Source organism: Camelus ferus, chromosome 6 (genome assembly GCF_009834535.1).
Source record: "Camelus ferus isolate YT-003-E chromosome 6, BCGSAC_Cfer_1.0, whole genome shotgun sequence".
Taxonomy (NCBI): Eukaryota; Metazoa; Chordata; class Mammalia; order Artiodactyla; family Camelidae; genus Camelus; species Camelus ferus.
In genome coordinates, this window is record NC_045701.1 from 16,638,942 (window position 1) to 16,663,440 (window position 24,499).

Consider the following 24,499-nt stretch of genomic DNA (forward strand, 5'->3'; position numbering starts at 1 on the left):
CAAATTCAAACATGGCGGGACCTAGTAAGCATGAAGACAAAGTGAAACAACCTCTGAGGCTGTTCAGGTGATGGGGAAACAGGCACCTTAGAGAATCAGAAGGACAAAGAGAAAAACCGCCAAGATAAGGGTTCGGTGGGGCAAGTGTGGGTTCTGTGTGCTGCAGTTGAGAACTGGGGTTTAGGAGCGGGGAGCGCAGGGGGCATGAGTCACTACGTCATGTGGTGGGGGGCGGGGCCCGGGGCTCGGGCAAAACCGGAGAGTCAGCAAAGGCAGGAGGCCAGGTGTTTGGCTTCCTCATGCAACCGATAAACCCGCCCCCTCTGGAGTCAACCCTTTCGTAATTGGCTCACGGGTCCACCAATGGGCGCCCAGGAGGAACTTCCCGCCACCGCTGGCGCCCGCTTTTAAACAGCCAGGTAGTATTTGCAACTGCAGGCGGACTTCTCAACCTAGCTTGAGGAAGGCGGAGACTTCCGCCTCCACGCCCGGCCCCGAGACGGCGTGGCCCCGCCCACCGGGCCAGTTTCTAGCCAGCGATTGGAGGAGGCGGCTGCTCCTCAGTGGCCTCGGGGCCCCGTGGTTCGGCTGTGATTAGGAAGGAGCTAGCGGATTAGCGCCAGGTGCGGGGGTTTGCTACAAGTTGGTCTTCGGCTGGAGCTGGGGAGTCTCCGCGGTATCAGCGTCCGTGGCGTCCGGTGAGTTTCACTTCGCGGCTGGGCTTGGGCCTGGCGTAGTAGGAGGTGCGGGGTCCTTGGGATTCTGGCTGAGGCTTCCCGGAGGACTGACCTGCCCCCTCCCCAAATCCCGCCGTGGTGGACTGCTCGCGAGCGGGGGTGGGGGTAGGGGGTGGGGGGCTCAGCCTTTGACTTCGAAGTGCCGTCCAGACCCCAACCCTACTTAGAAGTGGCGTCTGGGAAGCCCTCCTCGCCTCCTCCAGGCTGCTAGAGCAGCCCTGAGACCCTACCCTGGGGACCCCCGCCGTGGTCACCGTGGCCCCGTGCCTGGCTCACAGTGGGTGCTCTGTGCACGTGTGTTGACCGGGTGCACGTGACGCTGGCAGCCCAAGCCAGCAGCCGCAGGCATCCTGGGCTCCGTGCAACTTCGGCCTCGCGGTACCTGTTTGTTGTGCTATAGTTGACGCCAAACGGAGTTCCTTGGTAAGGTCATTGGTTTATTCTTCGTTCAGCCTGTGGGTGCCTACTCACTGCATCCTCTGGGCACCCTGGAACTATTTGTCCAAGCTGCTGTCAGTAGCACTGATCACAGACTATTGTCATCATTTTTTAATACGTCTATTTTCTTTCCCTCCACCACACCCCGGTGAACTTTGTAATCTTGAACAGGGCTTGGCAAGTAATTGTTAAATGAATAAATAGGCCCCCTAAACCAGGTTATTGAAAATCTGAAACAGGCTAGTGTGCTCCGGCCATTTCCATTCTGGAAGGGAAGCTAGTATGTAAATAGAATTTCCTAACTCCCAGGGTACTTAAAGACGACCCCTCTTCCCTTCCCCGCTTTGTGGCGCTTAACCTTTTCTGTCTTACAGTCATAAACTTGAGTCTAATTTAAACTGAATTTCGCCATATCCTTCACAATGTGTGACAATTTATATGCACTTCCTAGATGTGAATGCACTCAATAAGAGGCCGAAATTGAAGCCATATAAAAGTATAAAAAATGTCGCCTGAAGGTGTGAAAGAGTGATTAATTTCACAGAGGGAACAGAATTGGGAGGGCATCTTGAAGGAAGTGGCATTTTCATCCCAGAAAAACTTGCATTATTTAAAGGAAGGTTTCCCACAGGCTGCACGTTCACCTTTGTTCCTTGAACCTCTTTTGTAGCTGACAGATTTCTCTTCATCAGTAACCATGTCATCATAATAACGAAACTAAAGTGTATTAATTGGTACGCAGTCCTAAGCACTTTATATACACTAATCTTGTGAATCCTCATAACCAGTCTTTGAGGTGGGTCCTGTTTTGACCCCCCATTTTATTAATGAAGAAATGGAAACAGTTTGTGCAAGTTTGCACAGCTGATAAACGGGAGAGCCAGAATTGAGCCCAGGTTGTCTCAATGAGTGCACTCATTCTTAACTACTTACAGCTGTGTTGTGTCCTTTACGCTCTATTCCTAATCTTAAATCAGTCTTTCTGTGAAACTTTTCAGCCTTCTTTTCTTTTTAGGCATAGTTAATTTGTGCTTTATACTTTCCTCTATAACAGAATGTATTAGAAGGTATCATTGTAACTATTAATTTATATCATTGTTTCCCTAAGAGACTATAAGCTTCCCATGGCTGGTGCTGTATGTATGATACATCTAGGATATGCCCTGGCACACAGTAGGTGCTCAGTAAAATTTTATTGAAATGATGAATCTGTATAGAGCAACGGGAATGTATTCATTCAGCAAATCTTTGTTGTGTGCCTACTGTGTGCAAAGTATGAGGGAGTTATATATTTTAATTCTGCTCCAGAGTGCTTATAGATGAGACAAAACAATGTTACTCTTGCTTTTTACAGCTTTGTCCAATTAAATACCCATTGGTCTTCTTTCTCATTGCAAGGAGGGCAAAGAAAACATAACCCGGCACAATAAGATGAGTACTGAGACTGAGCCCTTCCCATCTGAGTGTAACAAAATGATGGAACATAGTTTTTTTTAATAGATTCAGAAAAAAGAAGAAAGTATTAACTACCTTGTTATTTTTGTACACTTACTCTGCATCTTGATTTTTTAATCAGTCAATATACATAGAAATGTTTCATTATCTTTATTAGTGACATAGTATTGCCAAATTTATTCAGAAGTACTTTTAATAGGGTAAATGTTTTTTTTTGATATTTCAGCATTAATAGTTTTCAAGATGGTTTTCCCAGTTCATACTTTCATCAGTAATTCATGAGGATGCCTGTTTCCTATAAAAGAGCCACCACTAGGTGTTAACCAATTTTTTTTTTTTCAAATTCAGTGGTTGAAAGTCATATTTCGTGGTTTAAATGACACTTTGAATTCTTTGTGAGCTTACGGTTCTTTTCAACTTCATTGAGCATTTACATTTCTTTTTTTTTAATGAAACATATGAGCTGCCCATTTTAAACTGAGTTGTCTTTTTCTCATTTCTTTGTGAGAATTGTACATTGGGACTTTGTCCTGAGTTTTGCAAATATTTTTCTCATTATTATTTATATATTTTTTTAATTGAAGTACAGTCAGTTTACAGTGTTGTATCAATTTCTGGTGTACAGCATAATGCTGCTCTACATGAACATACATATATTCGTTTTCATATTTTTTCCACTGTAAGTTACTACAAGATCCTGAATATTGTTCCCTGTGCTGTACAGTATAAACTTGTTATTTGTCTTCATTATTTGTTATTATTTTATCTTTTGAATTTGTTAGTGACGTAGTGATGCTCTTTTTTATACATCTTTTTGACATGTTAATGATGACTTGCCTTATCCAGATTTTTTTTTTTTTTTTTTTTTTGTGGTCAAGTTTCTGTCATATTTTTCCTTTATGGCTTCTGGGTTTATTGTCTTGCTTTTTTTTTTTTTAAGCAGCCTCTTCTACTGTTCTGAATATTATAGTAAAGTCTCTGATAGCAGTGGTAATTAGTAATTAATAAGCAGAAGAAAAGCATTAGCTTTTAAGTTTTAGTTAATTACCTTTTTAGTATTTTTTTTTTTAAACCCACAGTAAGTTTATCAAATTTCCCTTTATGCCTAAATAGTTTCTTAAGGCCTCTGGTAGTTTGTACTTTTCAGAAGGAAAGCTAATTTGTACCTTTTCCACAGTGGAAAGAGATTTTGTTCTTCAGATATTTTCAAATTTCTTCCTTAATGACATGGTTTGGATTTGAGATGCCATTCAAAAAAAAAAGATACAGTTTGATCTTTTACATTCTCTTAAAATGTAAATATATTCACTTGAAAATGAAAATACCTTGTAGAATTCATTCTCTGAAAAAAAGTAGTTCTTTATTGAAAATAGCTATATTTAGCAAAAGGCTCTTGTAAATCTTAATATTCTTTTTTTTTTTTTAACAGGAATTGATGGCAGGTTAGTGAAGCATTGGAAAAAAAAAACCCTCCCTTCTTTTACCTAATAAAAGAAAGTAACCCAAATTCCATATTCTGGCTTTAACTATAAAATGCAGGAAAAAACAGAGAATATCATGAGAATTGGAAGCAGGAAAGATTATTTCTGCCTGGAGTATTCAAGGATGTTTTTAAGATCTAGCTTAATTGCATTTCTTTTAAGGAGCCAGGATTTAAATCAGCTAGTATTTTCATTATCTGTAGATTCTGTAGACTTGACGTTCACTTGCAATAATGAAAAAACCCTAGAGACGTGAGCTTGTGTGAGTGTTTTTCTCTCACCATTTCAGCTACATCATATATAGGCTCTTTACCATATTCAGATATCCATCGTATGCTGGTAATCAAGAGGGTTCTTATAGTTGCAGGGTAGAGACGAGGTTTAGATTCCCCAAGCTCCTCTATTTTCCCTCTTGGTGAAAGTGCATGTGTCCCTTCCTCCATGTAGCCCCGGCACAGGAACAGAAAGGAGCAGGTCTGGTCTAAGAAGCAGAGGCTGCAAGGATTTAGTTGATGTGAGGAGTCTGAATTCATAAAGTTGAAAGGGATGGGCTGGGTGTAGAGACCTGAGAGGGAGGGATAAAGAAGGTGGATTGCAAATTAGAGTTTGACCAAGAAACATAATTCAGTCTTTGGAAGAAACAAACAAAAACTCGACATATGGGGATTTTCAGCAATGAAATTCATATTTATGTTAATCTGTAATACCGTATTTCATCAATTCTCTTTCTTTTCACATTTTTATTTTTCTTAATGGAGGTACTGGGGACTGAACCCAGGAACTCATACATGCTAAGCATGCGCTCTACCAGTGAGCTATATATCCGCCCCTGGCCTTTTCACATTTTAACATGGACAAAATTGGGCTGCATTTTAAAATTAATGATGTGTCATGCTTTAATTGGCCACATCTTTTCCTTAGAGTGATACAAACAACTGTCATACAATCATGGGCACCTTACATGTGATGAAGCGGAGTATCTTTTGCTATAGAGCCACTGGCTTACATAAAAGTGTGTGCCCTTAGTTCTTGACTGTTAACACGAGGGAGCTAAGTCCTTTATAGTAAGATGTGTTTGGATTGCTGGTCTTAGCTTATTTCACTTGCAATTTAATGACATTTTAGAGCCTGAAAAGTGAGTGGCTGAGTTGTGGCCCGGGCTCACATCAAATTGCACGTGATTGGCATGCGGCAGAATGGACTGGATAGAGGGCAGTATTCGGCTGTGTAATTGATGACACCTGCATACTTTTTTTTTGGTCAGATTTGTTCAGAGCTTTTGAAATTCTGGGTATTTTCCGTGTAGTGTCAGGATCCCTACCTGTAACTCAGATCATCCACAGTCTCTTGACCATAAGTACTTGGAACCCATCTCTGGCTGCCGATTGTACCACAGCGGTGACTGTTCTCCAGGGAACTCTCGCTGTTACTTTTGGACAGTGATATAGCTTCACATCCTCCACTTTTGTTTGTCCTGAGTATTTTTTGCTAGAACGTGATTTTGTCAAGTATAAGAGCAGGACATTTAGCACATAGTTTTCTTGTGTGCCCTGTGGAGTTTACCAGATTGTAAATGTTTTTTGGGCAGCAGTCATTAACTCAGGATTTAGTGTCTCTCCTTTCTGTAAAACATGACTTGGATTTGTGATATTTTAAAGATGAAGCAAATTGTGGAGGATGCTACCTGTGCCATATTTAATACATCACATTAGAAACTTTGAGCGGATTCTTAAAAATTTTTGTTTTGGCACGATTTTAGATTATTCTTATTTTTTTGTGTGGACAAAAATCTCAAGTTTTAGGTTATATTTTCCCAGACTGCTAGAAAGGTCTAGTCCTAGGTTTATTAGCTTTTGGCATTATTTTCATTGTCATGAATTGATGTCATACAGCTATTTTCTGTGAATCACCATTACTTTGTAAGGACTCTCATTATATTTGGAATACTAACCGTTTGTCCTGCATGAGTTGCCTATTCTCCCCAACTGCTTTTGTCTTTTTTGTATGGCATCTCTTGTGTCATTGAGTCTGGGAAATTTTATGGCATATGTAGAAGCCAAACATCTTTTGCTCCCGCAGGAGGAGCATGTCCCTGGACTTCGGCAGTGTGGCACTGCAGACACAGAATGAAGACGAAGAGTATGACCAAGAAGACTACGAAAGGGAGAAAGAGGTAGGTTACTCAGAAAAAAAGATTCTAAACCCAGTCTTAATCTTATTTCCTGACTCAAATTATATCATTTTGTGTCATTTTGAAGGATTCATATATCTATTTTTTCCTCAAACCCCTAAAACTTGGTCAGCATTTGGACTTCTAAAAAGTGAATAAGCGGACTGCTCCCTTTTTTGAGGCAAGAGTAAAGCAACTGTGTGTGATGCCATCAGATAAATGGTTAGATTTTTTAAGGCTTTTTCACTTCTGATGTAGTGGTTGGCCTTGGAGGCAGAGGGCTGTGTGTGTGGAACATGGCCTTGACCGAGTCCGGCAAGGTTCTCTGCTCCGGGTACCTTACACCCCAGTGGAGGCAGCTGAGAAACAAGCAAACCACATGAATAAAAATAAAGGCTTTTGAGTGAGTGGTTATTTAGGACTGATAAATGATAGGGAAACAAAATAGGGTGACATTAAAGCAACCAGCAGGGAGCTGGCAGGGGAAGGTCTCTTGGAGGAGGAAATGTTTGAGCTGAGACGACCCATGAGAAGGAGCGCCACACAGAAGATTTGGGAGGAATATTCGAGGCCACTGCATGAGTGTAGAGCCTGGAAGCCAGGAAGAGACCCTAAGTATCTGCGAAACAGCCGGAAGGCAATGGTGTTGGGATTGTGTTAGCAAGGGGTGCGTGGTGGAGGCAGGGGAAGAGGTGCTCTGGACCAGATCGTGGTATGTCACAGGAAGAGGCTGGTATTTTATTCCAGGAGCAACAGGAAGCTGGTGGAGGATTTTAGGCAGGGAAGTTTTCTGCTGCATATTTGAAAGGTCTTTCTGAATGCTGTGTTGTGTAAGTAGACTAAAGGAGAAAAGGAGTATGAGGAGGAGATCGTATTATTTATGTGTGTGTGTGGTGTGTTTAACAGAATTCTTAGCTCAGTAGTAATAGTGGCAATTGGTGGAAGTCCATCTGCTTGTTATGATTGTTTTTAGTTTGAATAAACATTTTTTTTAATTGAATTACCTTCAGTTACAATGTGTCAATTTCTGGTGTACAGCACAATGTCCCAGTCATGCATATACATACATATATCTGCTTTCATATTTTTTTCATTAAAGGTTATTATAAGATACTGAACATAGTTCCCTGTGCTATACAGAAGAAACTTTAAAACCTACTTTTATATATAGTGGCTAACATTTGTAAATTGAGTAAAATTCTTTGATTGACTGTGATAACAGGTTTTTTCTGTACTGAGACTATGCTTGATAGGAACCATTTTCTAATATATAAAATAATCCTTTTTAATAGTTGGTGTGGATCATTTGTCTTAATAGGAAGCAAGGAATAGGGTCAGTTGCCCAAAAGGCTGGCAGTAGAGTTAGGGTCAAGACAAAGCTGGCAGCTTGGTGGATTTTGTCCATAGACATGTATTACTTGGTTGCACAGTGTTTTTAAAAACATTGAATCTCTATTTAAAGATTAAAACATTTCATGTAACAATCCAGAGTTTCTGGCCTGTCTTGAAGTGTCCTAAGCCTGGTCTGCACGTGGCCTGTCTGCATGTAGCAGCAGGCGGGCTGGAGCTGAGCATTGGCTTTCCCTTCCCAGCTGGCCATAGTTCCCACCCCCAGACATGGGCTTGTGCACTTGGACCCGCCAGCTTCCCTCTTGTAAATTCTCTGCCAGATCACTGAGGGCATTGGGGTTTGTGACCCTTTCCAGGGTTTCCGGATTTTGACAGGGGCCTTCACAACAATTGCTGTGGCAAGGATTAGGGTGAGGGTTTTCTTTTACTTTGTGAACTCACAGCTTGAGGTTTTCATGACCCTGATGGCTTTGGATAGTTTGCCGGAATTTAGCTACTGGGATTCTTGAGAGGATCAGTTTAAGTGATTATTATAGTAGACTTTAAAAAAGAAGAAAATATAATCTGACAGGTGATTTTTTTCACTGGAAAAGATGGGTAGGGTATTAGAGAGAACTTACTGCCAGGCGTATAGTGGGGTGAAAATTTTAAAGGAGGGTAGTTAAGGAGGCAGTTAATTCTAGATGATCTACAAAATAGCCATTGGGATTACTTCTTGCTAGATTATCTGCTGGGGTAGGGGATTTCCAGAGGAAAAGGCACTTTTAAGAGATGAAGTATCTAAGAATGAGCGTTTGTAGCAAAGTGGAAGAAAAGAACATTTAGCTAACTTGACTAACATGAAGATTATGGTTCCTGTTAATAAAAAGTGTTCCATGGTAATAAGTGTTTTTACCTATTTTTTTAAAAAAAAAGCTGCTACAAGGGAAGATGTGAGATCAGAGGTTAGAGAGTTTCAGCACCAAAATTCCAGATTATAAGAATTCAGCTGTATTTATATTTTGTCACTGCAAGTTAAAATAATAAATTGGCTGATCAAACCTAAGTTTGTTTTCCTATCCAGGAGCCTGTTCAACTTCCTCAATCTCCCTGACCCTATGATAGCAGAATAGTTTACAGCCTTAAGAGGTTAAAGGAAAGAATGGTGTTTTCATGCCAGCCTGGTTGGTAGCTTTGGGCTTGCCAGGTAGATTAGCATGTTAGCAGTGGGCTAATGCATACTGTTTTCTCTACTTACTGAATCACTTTATATTCAGTTCATTTATATAGGAGGAATGCCTGCATCCCAGGGATGTGCTGTAGAGCTGGCCAAGCAGGCCATGTCTGACTCATGGTCTACCCTGTTAAGGATTTGAGATCCCTTTTCTGTAAATGGCAGAATAATCCTGATTTTGACCATCTAGTATGAACGGTGCATTGCTATACAACATGCTTTACCAAGGTGTTTGATTTTGGTGCTTTGGGGTCAGTTGGGACTATGTCCATAAGTCACTGAGTAAGCCACGATCACATTCCAACCTACGTACCATCCTAAATTAGCAGCTCTGCAGTGATGATGGTGCCTTTTCCTTCTATTCCCTCTATTGTTTGCACTGAAGAATAAATGGAGAAAGTGCATTTAATCTTCGGAAAAGGAAAGGTTATAATAATGTGATGCAACATTCAGAGGACATTTAGACCAGTGGAATCTCTAGCCGCAGACCACCACAAAGAGACCCATATTTTGAAAAAAAACTCCAGGAATTTTGCAGAAAAGCAAGGCGCTATAATTATTTCTAAACTGCTACAGTTGTAAATGGTGTATTGGTAAAAGTTTCACATTGTGTGCCAAGGCACAGCAGAGGAGTGCATAGCACACAGCCTCACCCCGTGTTTCACCGGAAACTCCATCTCCTACACGGTGAACAGAGCAGAATAGGGTGCAGGTGAGGGAGGGTGATCATACCATGGAGATATGGTATCATATCAGTTAATATTCATATCACGTGTAGTCCTCACAACTTACTGGAGCACATTACTTTCTGTACCGTCTGAGAACTATTGGTGTCCTTGTCCTTCTTGTACTAGGTAGACCTCATCCAGAGTATTCTAGGCAAACTTTTGCTTGTAAAGCTGGCCCAGAGGAGTTCAAAAGTTCTTTTATTAACGTAGTGTAACAGTGTGATTTTTGCAAAATATTTTTCACCTAAAGTCACTATACTTTGGGAGTTCATCATTGGCTGTTACACAGAGTTGTTGTCGTTGTGGTTGCTGTAAGCATCAAAGTTATTGGTAAAGACACAGCTTAAGGCAAGGTTGTCATTTGGGATCTCACGGTTTGCTGGAGCATACATATACTCTCTGCACTGTCACCATAAGTGGCTCTGTGACTATTGCTTGGTTCTAGATAGTAAAATCATGTATAAATGTATATATTTTGGAGCTGGTGGATTGGGGTAGAAGTACTTAGTAATCTGTGCTATCAAGGTAATACTTGCTGATGGTCGTTTATTTAGTGATGATAAATTTGAAACTTGGAAAATGATCTTGAGTAGAAAGGTAAGTGGTTTGAGTAGCAGTTGGCAGACAGAAACTTGCGCCTGGGAATACTGGTCCGAGTCCCTCTTAGTTTTGATATTGTTATTTCTGTAATAGAATAATAAGCTCAATTGAGGTTGGAATCGTGTGTTTTAGAGGTTAAGTTTGGATTGCATAGCCTTTCTTCCACTTTTAGCTGCCTTGTTTGATGTACTTATGGAAACATTTTGCTACTTTGTCCCCACTAGAGGGAGTTGTACAGTTAGTACTTGTTTACATTTTGTATCATTTGACTTATTTAGTGAAATTTCCTTGTTATCATCAAAGAAAAGCAAAGATGCAAATGGTTAAGTGTTCATATTATATATATTTTTTATTTTTTTTAGCATCTTCTTATACTTTATCTAGATTGTGCCTTTGAAATATTTTCCATAATATACAGGGTTTTTTTTTTTTTTTTTGGGAACTGTCACAGTGGGAACAAAAATACTGAACTCCAGCAGACTGATGCTTGACCATATACAAGTAGGTAGAAATAAGTGTCCTTCCAGTGACCACTAAATGTCATGTAGACGCAAACAGGAGTCGGAATGGAGAGGCAGGTTCCGGTGCTGGGCCCTGGGGCCGGAAAGCTCACTTTGCATGGACGTGCCCCTTGCCTTCCCTGGGCCCTGGCTTGCACACCTTTGGAGGGAGAGGTTTGGCTTGGAGGACCGCCAGCGTTCCTCCCAGGCCAGAGCTCTGTTACGTGTCACCTGCTGCACAGCCAGTACTGGCCTAATAAATGTTGCCCCATTTCTTTTTCAGATGTGTGGCAATCGAGGCAGAGTCTTCCCCACTAACATTATAAAATTTGTTTTAACAATGGAATGTATTTAAAAAAAAATCTGCACATAGTATAATTCATAGACTAAGCTCTAGCTGCCAAGTTATTTGACCTTTTATCAATCCCGTGTTGCGCCTTTTCAGGGGTGTTTTTAACTTGGCTCTTAGGCTCAAATGGAGATTCTACTAAGTGTGTATCCATGAAAGCATTATTTAATGATTCATATTTTTTATTTTTTATTTTTACTTTTTATTAAAGTACAATCAGTTACAACGTGTCAGTTTCTGGTATACAGCATAATGTCCCAGTCATGCATACACATACATATATTCATTTTCATATTCTTTTTCATTAAAAGTTATTACAAGATACTGAGTATAGTTCACTATGCTAGACAGAAGAAATTTTTTTTATCTATTTTTATATATAGTGGTTAGTAATTGCAAATCTCAAACTCCCAATTTATCGCTTCCCACACCCTTTCCCCCTCCAGTAACCATAAGATTGTTCACTATGTCTATGAGTCTGTTTTAATAATTAATGTTTTTAAATATCAGAATCTTTTCAGTGTTCTTATGGGATAACCATTTCAAAAGGCAGATGAACGTTGGCCACTCCATTTGCTACTCTTCTCTGGGGAGAAGATGTATTGTATGGTTTGTAATCTGAGAACTCTTGCTTTCATGAATATCAAGGATTATAGACTCTGAAGACAGTCTGTTCAATTAATTTAAGCCGAAAAATGCTAATGAAAGGTTTACTTGTTCTGTTTTACATTCCCCCTAAACTAGGCATTTTGGATATTCTATTTGGGTTATTGTAAAGTGTTTTGTTGCTGAGATTCTTTGAGTAAAATACCCTAATTTTTTTCTTTACTTTTCGGGAGCAAACCTGTGATAGTGAAGGGAGAACAGCTTATTGAATAGTTTTGAATGCCTTTCAGTAGGAGACTTAGGAATGGCAAATGATCTTTTTTCTAGGGGAGAGATCTGTAATTATTATACTCAGCTGATATTCAGTACTATTCTACTGAGAAGATTGCATCTGCAACCAAAAAGCAGTATGATGAATTTGGAAGTAATGAGTGGGATTAACTCTTGCCATTTATAAGGAGTGTTTTCTTTGTCTTTGAATCAGTATTTGGCAGTTGGGTGGATCTTTAATGAGGAAAATACACAGTTTTTAAAATTCTCTGTTTGGTAGCATGTCTAAGTTGATAAGGTAATTTTGTGTTTTATGGCATAAGGCTCAATGACCAAAAGCAAAATCTATTTGACAGTAGACCTGAGGAGGGTGCACTCTGATCCTGGAAGTGGAAGCCTAGCGGGTGGGCTTTTGTTCCTGAAAGGCTTTATTAGGAGGACTCGGCTCACTTAGCCTCTCTCTGCCCTCAGAGTTGGTGGCAGCCAAGGAATATGGCCCAGCTATGCCACAGAATTTGATGGAGAAATTTTTTGAAGGTGAATGAAATGATTTAAAAATGTTAGTATAGCTGTAAATATTTTTATAAAACACTAAATACAATTGAGATGAGTTTGCTAGTTGATAAGTTGGCCTATGGATCCAGAAGCATTTTGATGAATTTATTGCTTATGCTCAAATTAATTTTCCTCTGCGGATGCCAGTTTTGTTAATTTTGTGGTGTCACAAAGAAAGCTGCAAAGAATTGCTTAATTAATGTGTAGCTTTTTCTATCTTTGTGAGGCGGGGAATGTGTTTAAAAAAATGTTTAGATGTCCCTGTTAAGGTTCCCTTGAGTTATACAGCTATGTACTTGAACCTCACTGACAGTTTAGAAGAAAACATTCTTTCTGTACAGGAGTCCTTACTTGATGTGAGTATAAAATATCTATTTTGTTCTTTTTCCCTGTGTTACATGTGGGTGTAGTCTTTTTCCTTAAGGCAGAGATACGTAATTATAGACAAAATAGGTTAGACTACTTTTAAAAGACCTCATAGGTGTTTTTTTCTTAGTGAATTTTGTGCCTTTGTAAAATCACTTCACTTCCTTTCTCTTGAGTTACACATGTGGTATCCTGACAGTGTTGATGTGTTCTGTTTTGTTTTTAGTGTTGTTTCTTATTCATTATGTCTTTGGGTCAATTCTGATATGGCTAGTTCTCAAAATGATTTTTAAATTGCCTGCGTGAGCAGTTAGCCAGTAAGTCAGGGCCTTGGTTGTTAATATCAGTATCAAGATTACTTTTCATTGGAATAGAATATTTTTCTCTTGTTTCATTTTTAAAGAACCAAATAGATCAAGAAAACCTTTAAAAAATAATCTGGTGAATATTAGAAACTGATTTATATGTATAGAAATATATATATGATTTGTATATCCCCCTCCCCACCTCACGTACCCCATTTCCACTCCCAAATTTGATTTCACTAAAACTCAGTTAACAATTGGGGCATTCCTTTCAGACATTTCTTCGAATATTTTTATTTAACTTTTACCATATGTATTTTGCTTAAAGAAGTTTTTTGACTATAGATATAATACTCAGATATGTTTAATAGCTGCATTTCATTTCTTTTATTCTAATAGCAGAAAAATGGGGTGGGGGGGGCGGAAACCTGCCAAAGACTAAGGAGCTTCTCATTTTTTCCCTCCAAGTTTTCATAGAGTATTTGATATCTTTAAAATTCACTCATTGCATAATTTTATGGGACTGATTTATGTACTTGGAGGGACTCAGTCAACTTGCTAATTTAACTGGTGCTTAATTTTAAAGAGAAGTCATCATAAGCAGTCCCCTGAATATTTAGGAAAATGTTTGAATCTTCTGATTGTTATAAATTATAAGTCAACATATTGGGATTTGAAGAAAGATGTTTACAGATGGATATTGAAATTCAGCAAATTAGGCAATTCATTTATCTCTTTATCACAGTTTATCTTGAAACTTGAGTGAATTTTTTCTATGTAGTTTTTATAAGGCAAAATGCTAAAAATGTGAGTTTTTTCTAGAAAAAAATTGGAGAACAAAGTCAGGTGCTTTTATGTCAGTTTTTGAGTTATGCTATTGAGAGTGCTGTGTCTGTAAAAACCTGAATCTTACAGCTTTCTTTTTAGTCAGCTGTTTATATAAGATCCAAGTATTGTATATCTTTCCATCTTTGGAATTAGATGCTTGTTTACTAATTAGTCACTCCCCAAAAGCTTTCTATCCTATTATTAGAGCTTTTGAGGGCTTCCAGGCCACCTGCTGCTGCTGCTGGTCTCACCACCTGGGCAAAGTGCATCTGGCTCCTCACATTCCCTGGGGGTTGTCTGATTGTCATATCTTCCAGGTCTGATTACTGGCAGAACAGGATTCTGAGACTCAAATCTGCCCTGTGATAACATGATACAGTGATTGTACCATTATTATGACTTGCTGTGTTTGCATAAAGAAGTTTTAAAATTCTGTTGTATGTGCACTTAAATCTAATACCTTTGTAGGAGAAAGTAAAGCCTTCTAATATAAATCCTGCTATTTCAGTATTCCTCTTTCCCCAAGTGCAATGATGAACATAATTCCTGTGGAATTTAAGACATTTATTAAATGCAGAAATTGGGAACTTATTTGACTTCTGCAGTCAAAGTCACTCGTTCCAAGGCAGCTTTGGTTTGGCATCTTGTGTTCGAGTCAGTGAGATACTGACGCTGACTTTCCTGTCCCAGTTGCAGCAGTTACTCACAGACCTGCCTCACGACATGCTGGATGATGACCTGTCCTCCCCCGAGCTCCACTATTCGGACTGCAGTGAGGATGGCAGAGAGGAAAGGTAAGGACCTGACATCCCCTTCGCCTGCACATCACAATTCTAGAAGTCTTTTTCTTTTGATTCTCTACAGGCAGTAATAATGTATGTGATTATAAAATTATAGACCAGTTCTTAAACTTTAAGGTGAAGTTTGGAGGGAAAACATGTTAAAATCTTGGAGTAATTGGGATGTCTCTGTCCAAATAAATGATAGATTCTGATCTAAAGTATTGACTTTTTGCAAGGCCACATCATTCTGAGCAATCGGAGATGAACTGGAATGAGCATCAAGTGCTGCCTAAATCTCAGAGTGTAAATGTAAGTATCTGGTGTGGTAATGGCTTTGAGGGTGGGAACAGGTCTCAGTGCTTTTCCTTTACTATTGCTCTCCAATAGGACTATAATGGGATTCGGGATATATATGTTGGAGAGAAGAGTGGCAATGTTTGGGAAGAGAATCAAAGCCGACCTGAAGACCAGCACCCCGGGTACCATCCTGAAGGAGGTGGAGACGAAGGTGGAAGTGGTTATAGTCCCCCGAGTAAATATGAACAGACTGATTTATATCACCTTCCTGAAAACTTTAGGCCATATACCAACAGTCAGAAGCAGGAATTTAATAGCCAGCCAACCAAAGTAATTACATTTTCGGATCCTCAAAGGAATCATTTTCAGGTATTGTAAGAACTTGACTTTCAAGAATTTGTGTGTGTGTGTGTGTTTAAGAAATGTATGTATGTGCAATGGTCAGATTTAAGTACAGACATTTCAGAGAGTGCATTTATTCAGGCTCTTGCTAAATTAGTCATGCTGTTTTCTGTTGAGCTAATTAAATCATCTTAAATGAGAATTTTAAAATAGAAACTTGGTGGGAACAGTTAACTAAACATTAAAAGTTAAGACTGCCAAAGAATAGCCATCTTACTGCTGCTTCTGGCTTCTTCCATTCTCTGTACTCCGGTGAGAAGCTGCATTCAGGTATCCGGATACAGTTTGAAAGCAGTGTTATCACCTAGATGACACCATTCAGTCACCTTGATTGTCTAGCTCACTGCCCTCATCACAAATTTAAGGTCAAATACGTCAAAGCTGATCTCTCTTTTGTGATGATATAGTAATAGACAGGATGAATGTTGAGGAAAGAACCACCCCCCTGTCCCCACCCCCGGAAGAGTTTACTGAAGTAAGACCTTAGCAAACAGTTCGCTGCTTCTTTGACTTTCTCAGTGACAATGAATGCCTCTTTTTGCCCATAGCTATTCTGTGTCACCGAGTGACACGATGAGTCTTTGGTCCTTTTAAGGCGGTCATTTTCTTTTACTTCCAGCTCTGTAAAATGTTATTCTTTCCACAAAAGTTACTGAATATTTATTCCACATGAGGTGTGTATCACACATGTTCTTGTTACTTCGTCTGTGCATTTTTATGTTTCTATGATATTGGCATCATCTAAATCATTCTTAAATATTTATGTACAATCTTATTGCAATTCTTGAGTGTTATGTATGGAATTGGCCCCATTATATGCTCAAAAGTTCAGTTAAGTTGTGTGAAATTATATATTGCAGACTTTCAATGAACAGTGGTAAATAACAATCAGTACTATTTTTAAGCAAAGATGTGTGTATAAAATTTGTAATTGTACCACAGTTAAGTTCTATAGCAAAATTAAGTTGTTTAGTTCAGATAATTTTTGAAGAAAAGGCCAAATCCTAATTGTCAATTTCATTTATCATCTTATAATAGCAATTTGGTACGTCACAAGGTCCCAGTTGTCAAGCTTTGGAATCGTATAAAGTAACGTATAAACCTTATCAGTCTTCTGCCCAGAATAATGGCTTGCCAGCTCAAGACGTTGTAGGAAGTGACACGTTTGAAGACCTGCAACAACAGTTTTTAGGAGCTAATGAAAGTATGTATTAAGTCTATGTTTATTTCTTAATAACATAATTGGAGAATTTTGAGCACATGGAACATGTTCAGTAATTTGTTTTTTAAGTATAATGGAATTTTTTTTTTTTTGGAATCCTATTTTGAGAGCTATGACGTGAAGTATTTATAAATAAACTGGAAAGAAGTCTAGAATTTACATCAAATATCATGTTGTTGGGGGCTGATGTTGGGTGAGGATATAGACAAAGCAGGACTGGCCATGAGTTGACAGTTGCTGAGTCCAGGTGATAGGTTATTGGGATTCACTGTACTCTTCTTTCTACCTTCTCATGTATCTGAAATTTTCCTGAAGTATTAAATTTTCTCAGCTGAATATTTAGTCATTCTAGTTGGTTAAAACTTTATTAGCTTTTTTTTTTTTTAAACTGAAGTCTAATTTGGAAAATGAAATACAGTTTTCTTTTCAATCTTAGATTTTTGACTATACAGAAATGTAATTTAGTAGGTCAGCCATTATCTTAAGTTTTTCTTTTGGTTTTTTAGAGTTCTAGTGGAATAAGTAGGCAACTATGATGTAAATTACTCTATACTCAGAGTTAAAACTGGACTTACATCTCAGGTTTAGTCATGTGACACTTGACAAAAAAATTCCTTTTATGTAGTATATGTATAAATATGAATGAGAAAAGTGCTGCTAGAGAATTTTGAGGTGATCCAAACATTCAAAACCAAAAACCAAACTTGTACCTGACTAATCTGAATCAGTGTTTTAATATGTCCCACTTTTATTGTCATACTTTCTGGCACATGAAGTAGCTTCTAGTTATTGTGCATATATACTTTTTAATTTGAGATATAGTTGATTTACAATGTTGTGTTAGTGTTGGGTGTACAGCATAGTGATTCAGTTATACATGTATTTTTTCATATTCTTTTTCATTACAGGTTATTACAAGCTATTGAATATAGTTCCCTGTGCTGTACTGTAGGACCTTATTGTTTATGTATTTTGTATATAGTAGTTTGTATCTGCTAATTGCAAACTCCTAATTTACACACTCCCCCACCAGTTATTGTGTGTCTTGAAGAGCCAGTGTGATTCTAGAGTGTGACAGCAAATTTTTTCTTTGTTTGACTTTTAAGAAGCAGAGGGAAAGTCCTGTTGGGTATTCTGGGTTTCCTGGGATATGCCAGGGAGGAAACTGGACTTAGTGGCCTCACTTCATAGTCCTGCTTCCATCCTATACTCAGGCTGCAGGAAGCCTACGGGGGAGACCAAAACTCACTTTCCCCTGAGGACTCAACAGCAAATATGGGGCAGCCTCTCTTTGTTCCTAAGTCTCTGTGGAGTGAAGGGATGAGGAAGTGGGCCGTGTGTGGGGCATAAGTGATTTGGGGTTGAGTAAATGAGCATCACGTTGGTGGCCTGACATCCTGGCGTTACTTCAGTTCTACTGTGTTATTACGTTGTATCTCCTGGTCTTTTTGCAGACATAACCTTGCATCACTTTCTTAAGGATCTGTATTTTATCAAGTTGATTTTTTTTTTGTCCAAGTCATTACACATTTGCCTAAATTTGATATTTGGAAGTTAATTAAATAACTTAACGGTTGTGCCAAATTTAGTGATTATAGCTTCTTAGTAACAGTAGTTTAAAAAAAGTTTGAAGAGAGGTGTGGCTTGTACACTGTTTATTCCTGGGTGAGCCCTACTCTAAGGCCCAAGCAGAGTTGACTTGTAATAAAGTTTTCAGTCTTCATTTTTTGGAGTTTAACCATATCTTTTAAAAAAGGCTGTTTTATTCATTAGTAAGTAGAAGCATTGTTCTTGTAGGAAATGAAAAATATTGGTCATTGTATAGTTGAAGGATTATGCTTCTCCTGTGAATCACTTTTTTCTTTTATTCCCCTCAATGATTTTTTTAAGTGGTCCTTAAAATGACTTTGTTTCTGAAAGAAGACTTCAAAATTCTTTATTAATCTATTCATAAAAAAAATAATTCAGCAGTTATGTACCAGTATAAATAGCAGTTCATTCCTGCTTAAAATAAAATATTTTGAGAAGGATATCTAGAAATTTTCTTTGACAATGGTTTTATAGAAGTTGATGCACTTTTAAAAAAAATTTTGAGAGCATGGAGCTCTTTTCCATTGGAATTGGTATATGCTTATTTTTCATCAGCCAGAATGGTAGTGATTCAGGGTTAAACACTTAACGAGTGACTTTTCCAATTTTTCTGGCAGTGACCGTTGTAAGAAGTACATTTTTTACCTTGTGATATTCTCTGCAATACTTATCTATATAAATACAGAAATGAAACAGACATTTTACATAATAATATTTATACTACATGATGCATGCTGAAATATTCTATTATATCCTATCTTGTTGTTACCAAACCAAAACCTGGGTCTGCTCACCAGCGCTCAGTAAAGCTAATCTGCTTACACTGGGTTGTGGCCAAGGAAAGTGCCGCATTGATTTTAAGGTGCCAGGTGAGGAGTCCGGGACAGCTGATAGTCACAAAGCCCCAACTTTTTGTATGGTGCCCTACAATAAACACTGCACTCTCCTTCACCATAACTGAGTACATTGGCTTTACTGCGTGCGGGCGAGCAGACCGAAGTCTTGGTTCAGTAACACTGTTCTTTAAAATATGCTAGTCACAGTCCACTGAATTGATCTCATGCTATTCTAATGAGTTGTGTTCACAGTTTAAAAAACACTGCCCTAAATGACCACAAGTTTATATTTTGATGTTCTTTTATCTAATAAATTGTCTTTAATTCCAAAGCAGACTCTGTGGAAAATATGCAGATTATTCAACTTCAGGTTCTTAACAAAGCAAAGGAGAGACAACTAGACAATTTAGTTGAAAAGTTAAATGAAAGTGAACGTCAAATTAGATATCTGAATCACCAGCTTCTGATGATCCAAGGTAAGCTAGTAACTGTTGGGTGCTGTCAATTATGAGGTACACAAGAACTCAATATCTTGTTTCCAGTAACCTCATTTTAGATACGAGACTTAGGGAGTTGATGCGCTTGGGCAGAGGGCTCATAGTGAATCAGTCAAGAATGAAACAAAAACCCAAGACATTGGGCACCTTGCCTTGGATTTCTCTTCAGAACATACTATTTCAGGTCCTCATTTTCTCCGTTTTCTTCTTTCTCTTCTTTTTATTACAGTGTTAGTCAACTGAACAGTATTTTAAAATGCTGATAGCATTCCGTTCTAAAAAGTTGTTGATTCCTTATGGAATTTACCTTGGATGAACTATTCCAATTCCCAGAGAGACTTGTGTTTAGTTGGCAATCCGTTTTCTGAGCTTACAAATTAGCACAGTGTTTTAATCCAAGTAGGAGTTAGTGACCCTGAACTGCGGTAGTTGTGCCAGGGAGAAAACGCAGCCATCTCCAGGAGCAGCACAGTGAGTAAACACAGATTTCAAGTTACGATTGCTTACCCTTCGTGCTTGCTGTAGGTTTGGTTAGTGTTGAAATTTCATTTGTAAAACAATTTTGTGACTGAACTCCAGCTTATTTCCAGCTTAATTGATAATGGAAAGGTCTCTTTCTGTAATGGTCCTAAAATTTATTTTGGGAGATGAACTTGTGAACTGTTACAGTAAAGTATGTGGGAAAAATTTAAGATTAGGTGAATTTAAGAGTTCACTGCAGGTATATATAAAAAGTAATTTGTCCTCGGACTCCTTCTTTGATTAGCAGGGGTTTGTCACAGCTATGTAGCTTCTCAAGTAACAAATGCTGAAATGATTGTTAGGGGCTCTTTTGGTCCCCAAAGGCATACAATAAGATTAAAAAAATTTTTTTCTTAATTGAAATTTTCTTTCAATTTATTTGTATTAGTTTTTTTAATTGAAGTATAGTCAGTTTATAATGTTGGCTTCATTTCTGGTGTACAGCATAATGTTTCAGTCATACATATACTTACATATATTCGTTTTCATATTCTTTTTCATTATAGGTTACTATAAGGTACTGAATATAGTTCCCTGTGCTCTACAGTATAACCTTGTTGTTTATCTATTTTATATATAGTAGTTAGTGTCTGCAAATCTTGAACTCCCGATTTATCCCTTCCTACTCTCTTCCCTCCCGGTGACCATAAGTTTTTTTTTCTGTGACTGTGAGTCTGTTCCTGTTTTGTAAATAAGTTCATTTGTGTCTTTTTTTTAGATTACACATATAAGTGATATCATACGGTATTTTTCTTTCTCTTTCTGGCTTACTTCATTTAGAATGACGATCTCCAGGTCCACCCACATTTCAGCAAAGGGCATTATTTTGTTCTTTTTTTATGACCAAGTAGTATTCCATACAATACAGTTTTTGAAGGGAGTGGTTCTGGTTCTCTAAAATTTTTCTGGTGTTACTTCACATTCTTTTTTGGAACTTTTCTAGTTTTCTCCAAACCAAGTGAAGTTCATTATCTGAATGGGATTGAATGTGACAACATTTATGTGTGATGTAGATCTGATATTTGATAGAGATTGTGACAGGGTCCCTCTACAGTAATGTATTATTTATATAAATTTGTTTAATATTCTAGATGAAAAGGATGGTTTGACCCTCAGCCTTCGAGAATCACAGAAACTCTTTCAGAATGGAAAAGAAAGAGAAATACAGCTTGAAGCACAAATAAAAGCATTGGAGACCCAAATACAAGCATTAAAAGTTAATGAAGAGCAGGTAAATATTTGGTCTTATTTATGATAAAAAGTTGTTTTTTACAATGAGAAGTTAGTTCCTTAACGTTTGGTGTTGTGGGACTAAATTTAGAAGAACTTAGAACGCCTATAAACCTACATTTCTCTCCCTTTCCTTGGAGGAGTGGGTCTCCCATCTACATAGTCATGTGTACACCAGAAATCTGGAGGAGACCTCACCTCCTCTGTTCCTCGTCATCCAGTCGCTGCTGTGTTCTGTTGAGTCTCCTCATTTCGGTCCACATGGCCCTAATTCAGGATTGTACCATATTTTTCAGAAGTCTCTTAACTAGTCTCTAATCTTCTTACCCCTTCTCCTAATTCTCTTTTATGGCCATCTGAGTAATCTTTCTAAAGTACAGTTCTAATTATGTCTTTCCCTTGCTTTAAGCTTTTCAGTGACCCTGCTTTACTTATGGGGCAAAGTATGGCATCAAGATGACCACCTGATCCCTGCCTTTCTCTTCTCTTACTCTCCTCAACCTCAACAGCTTGCTTGTTGTTTTTATGTACTTTTATGTAGTGTCTCCTCTCTCTGGAATGCCCTTTCCACAATACACTGCTATTTGACTAACAAGCCCCTGCTCAAGGGTTTTCTTTTCCTGAGCCTCCCTGCTTTCCTCCCCAAGCCAGATGATCACATCTGTTATAACAGACTGGGAACATCTTGAAGGCAAGAACAGGTTGCCCTCATCTTAGCCCTATCGTGTAAGCCCAGTGCCTGGCACATAATAGGTGGTCTGTATTTTTCTTTTTTTGTATATATTTCTGTATTCCTGCTTTGATACTATCACAACTATAGCTTATGTTGTGTTTTGAAATTTGGTAAATAAGGGCTACCCTTACTATTCTTAAAAAAAAATGTTAAGCACTTTTTCACATTTTCCCTTCTAGATCTTGCAAATCAACTTACATGCTTTGTTAAAAAAAAAAAAAGCTTGTTGGGATTTTGATTATTCAGGCACTGTGCTTACCATTTTATAGATGAGTTAACCAAGTCTTGGAGAGGCCAAATTAACTTGCCCAGGGTTACAGAGCCAGTTACTGACAAAGCATCAGGACCTCAATATTCTGACCCCAGTAGACTTGCCTTTAAAGTGGTGGCACATTCTTTGATGAAGGAGACAGGCAGCCATTTGATTCCGGGAAATAGTCCCACAGTCACTGGTAGCCCAGCTGGGTGGTGGGTGGTTCATGAAAATAATACCATGTTGGAGGGAAGGAAGGTAGTTAACAATGAAGGTGGCTCGGCTTTAGGTGAGGTTGGTGGCCCGTTCTGAAGACGGTTAAATGGAAGAGTTTAAGCAATGTTGTCTCACGTCTGGTTCCTTCTCATCCTTCAGATCTTTTTCAGAGAGGACTTCCCATCCACCTCCCATCTAAAATAGCCGATAGCGTCACATTCCCACTCCCCTTCATCAGCTGCGTTTGATCACTCTGTTTCAAAACCATCTGAAATCATCTCATTTGTTTACTTGTTATTGTCTGTCTCTTCTCACCAGAAAGCAGTAGGACTTAAGACCTCGGCCGGCTTGTTGTTCTGTGCTGAAGTACACACAGTGTCCACATTATTGAGCAAATGGATGCATGTCTTAGGCAGTTAAAGCAGTGTTGGGAGAAATAGGCAATCTCTGGAACTGAATGAAGAATAGGCCTTGTTTGAAATTTTAATTTTTGTGTGGAATAGATTATCATTTTCCAAAAAGTTAAAGATGATAATAGTTATTACAGGGTTGAATTGCTTTTCTGTGGTGAAAAGTTACAACTTTGTAATCTTTTTATCAGTTAGAAGTTGCATTTATAAAAAATAAAGTAGCATAAATGAAAAACTAAAAGCAACAGAATCACCACATATGGTAGTTTCCTGTTGCTGCTGTAACAGATTACCACAAATTTAATGGCTTAAAATGACACAAAGTCATTGCAGTACAGGTAGAGGTCAGAAGTCTGACATGGATCTCGCTGGGCTAAGATCAAGGTGTCCACAGGGCTGTGTTGCTTGTCGGAGGCTCCAGGGGAGGACCCATTGTTTTTGCCTTTTCTAGCTTCTTGTAGAGACTACTTGTGTTCCTTGGCAATGGCCCATTTCCATCTTCAGGGCCGGGAGTCACTGGTTCTGACTTTTCTGCCTCAGTTTTCCTCATTTAAGGACCCTTCTGGATTGGGTCTGCTTGGTAATCCAGGATAATCTCCTTATTTTAAGGTCATCTGATTAGCAATTTTAATTTGGCAACAACATTACTTTTCCCTTGCCATGCAACACAACAGATTCACGGGTTTCGGTGATTGGGACGTGGGCGTCTTTTGGGAGCCATTATTTAACCTACCACACTGTTACTTTGCAACGACTACCGTTATAGCTTTCAAAACTATTTTTAGTAAATGACTATTCATAGGTTTCATCAGTCTTTAACGAAATAGTTGTCATTTTCCTATGACCTAACAATTGGATTTCCAGAGAACGGTGCAAACAGCACTGGGACCGGTGTAGTAGCAGCGGGTTCCTAGCCTGGTACCCACACTGTGGTACCCACAGTGCCATCACGTTGCACAAAATCAGTCTTGCACTCTCCTTGAATAACTACAGACTTTTTTCTCCGTGAAGTGTTTCTAGCAACCATGGGCCTTGTAGGTCCCAGCTAGGGAAATCTTGAGGAACTAGAGCCCTGATGGGGAGACCTTTTCTTTACTCCTATTTAAGCATGGTTGGTTTTTAGAGTCAAAACTCAGAGTCCTGTAAACATTAGCATCTTGTGTGCATTTACTAGATGGTGAAGAAGTGCAGAACAACCGAAATGGCTCTGGACAGCCTGAAGCAGCAGCTGCTGGACCTCCGCCATTCGGAGTCACTTCAGCGCGCCAGAGAGCAGCACGAGAGCATCGTTACGGGCCTCACGAAGAAGTACGAAGAGCAGGTGTCGTCCTTACAAAGGAAGTTGGATGCCACAGTTACTGCACTTAAAGAACAGGTTGGGATGATTTCACATGAGCCACTCTTATAAACAAGTAAAGCTGGTTATTTTTTATAACTGACATTTTGTGGTTTGTCCTGTGGAAATTGTGGATGTTTGCAGTAGGTGTTCAAGTGTGAGTAAATGTAAAAGCCCAAAGAGGTTTATCTGTGAACATCCCCAGAAGGCAGAATTTTGGAA

At 38.8% G+C, this 24,499-nt stretch overlaps 1 protein-coding gene across 7 annotated transcripts in view; it reads left to right on the top strand.

Annotated features, from left to right (window-relative positions):
* Nucleotides 1–548: 548 nt before the first annotated feature.
* Nucleotides 549–24,499, top strand: part of CEP152 (centrosomal protein 152) — an 86,171-nt gene continuing 62,220 nt past the window's right edge. For 4 of the 7 annotated variants that reach the window (XM_032481228.1, XM_032481233.1, XM_032481232.1 and 1 more), the window contains exons 1-9: nt 549–698; nt 6,191–6,284; nt 14,642–14,745; nt 14,970–15,042; nt 15,121–15,399; nt 16,471–16,636; nt 19,413–19,556; nt 21,191–21,330; nt 24,116–24,316. In XM_032481228.1, the coding sequence (XP_032337119.1) occupies nt 6,198–6,284; nt 14,642–14,745; nt 14,970–15,042; nt 15,121–15,399; nt 16,471–16,636; nt 19,413–19,556; nt 21,191–21,330; nt 24,116–24,316 (1,194 nt within the window). In that variant the 5' untranslated portion in view covers nt 549–698; nt 6,191–6,197. Of the gene's footprint in view, nt 699–1,037; nt 1,161–6,190; nt 6,285–14,641; nt 14,746–14,969; nt 15,043–15,120; nt 15,400–16,470; nt 16,637–19,412; nt 19,557–21,190; nt 21,331–24,115; nt 24,317–24,499 lie in introns of those variants that run through there. The other 3 variants (XM_032481231.1, XM_032481234.1, XM_032481229.1) reach the window with 2 other exon arrangements.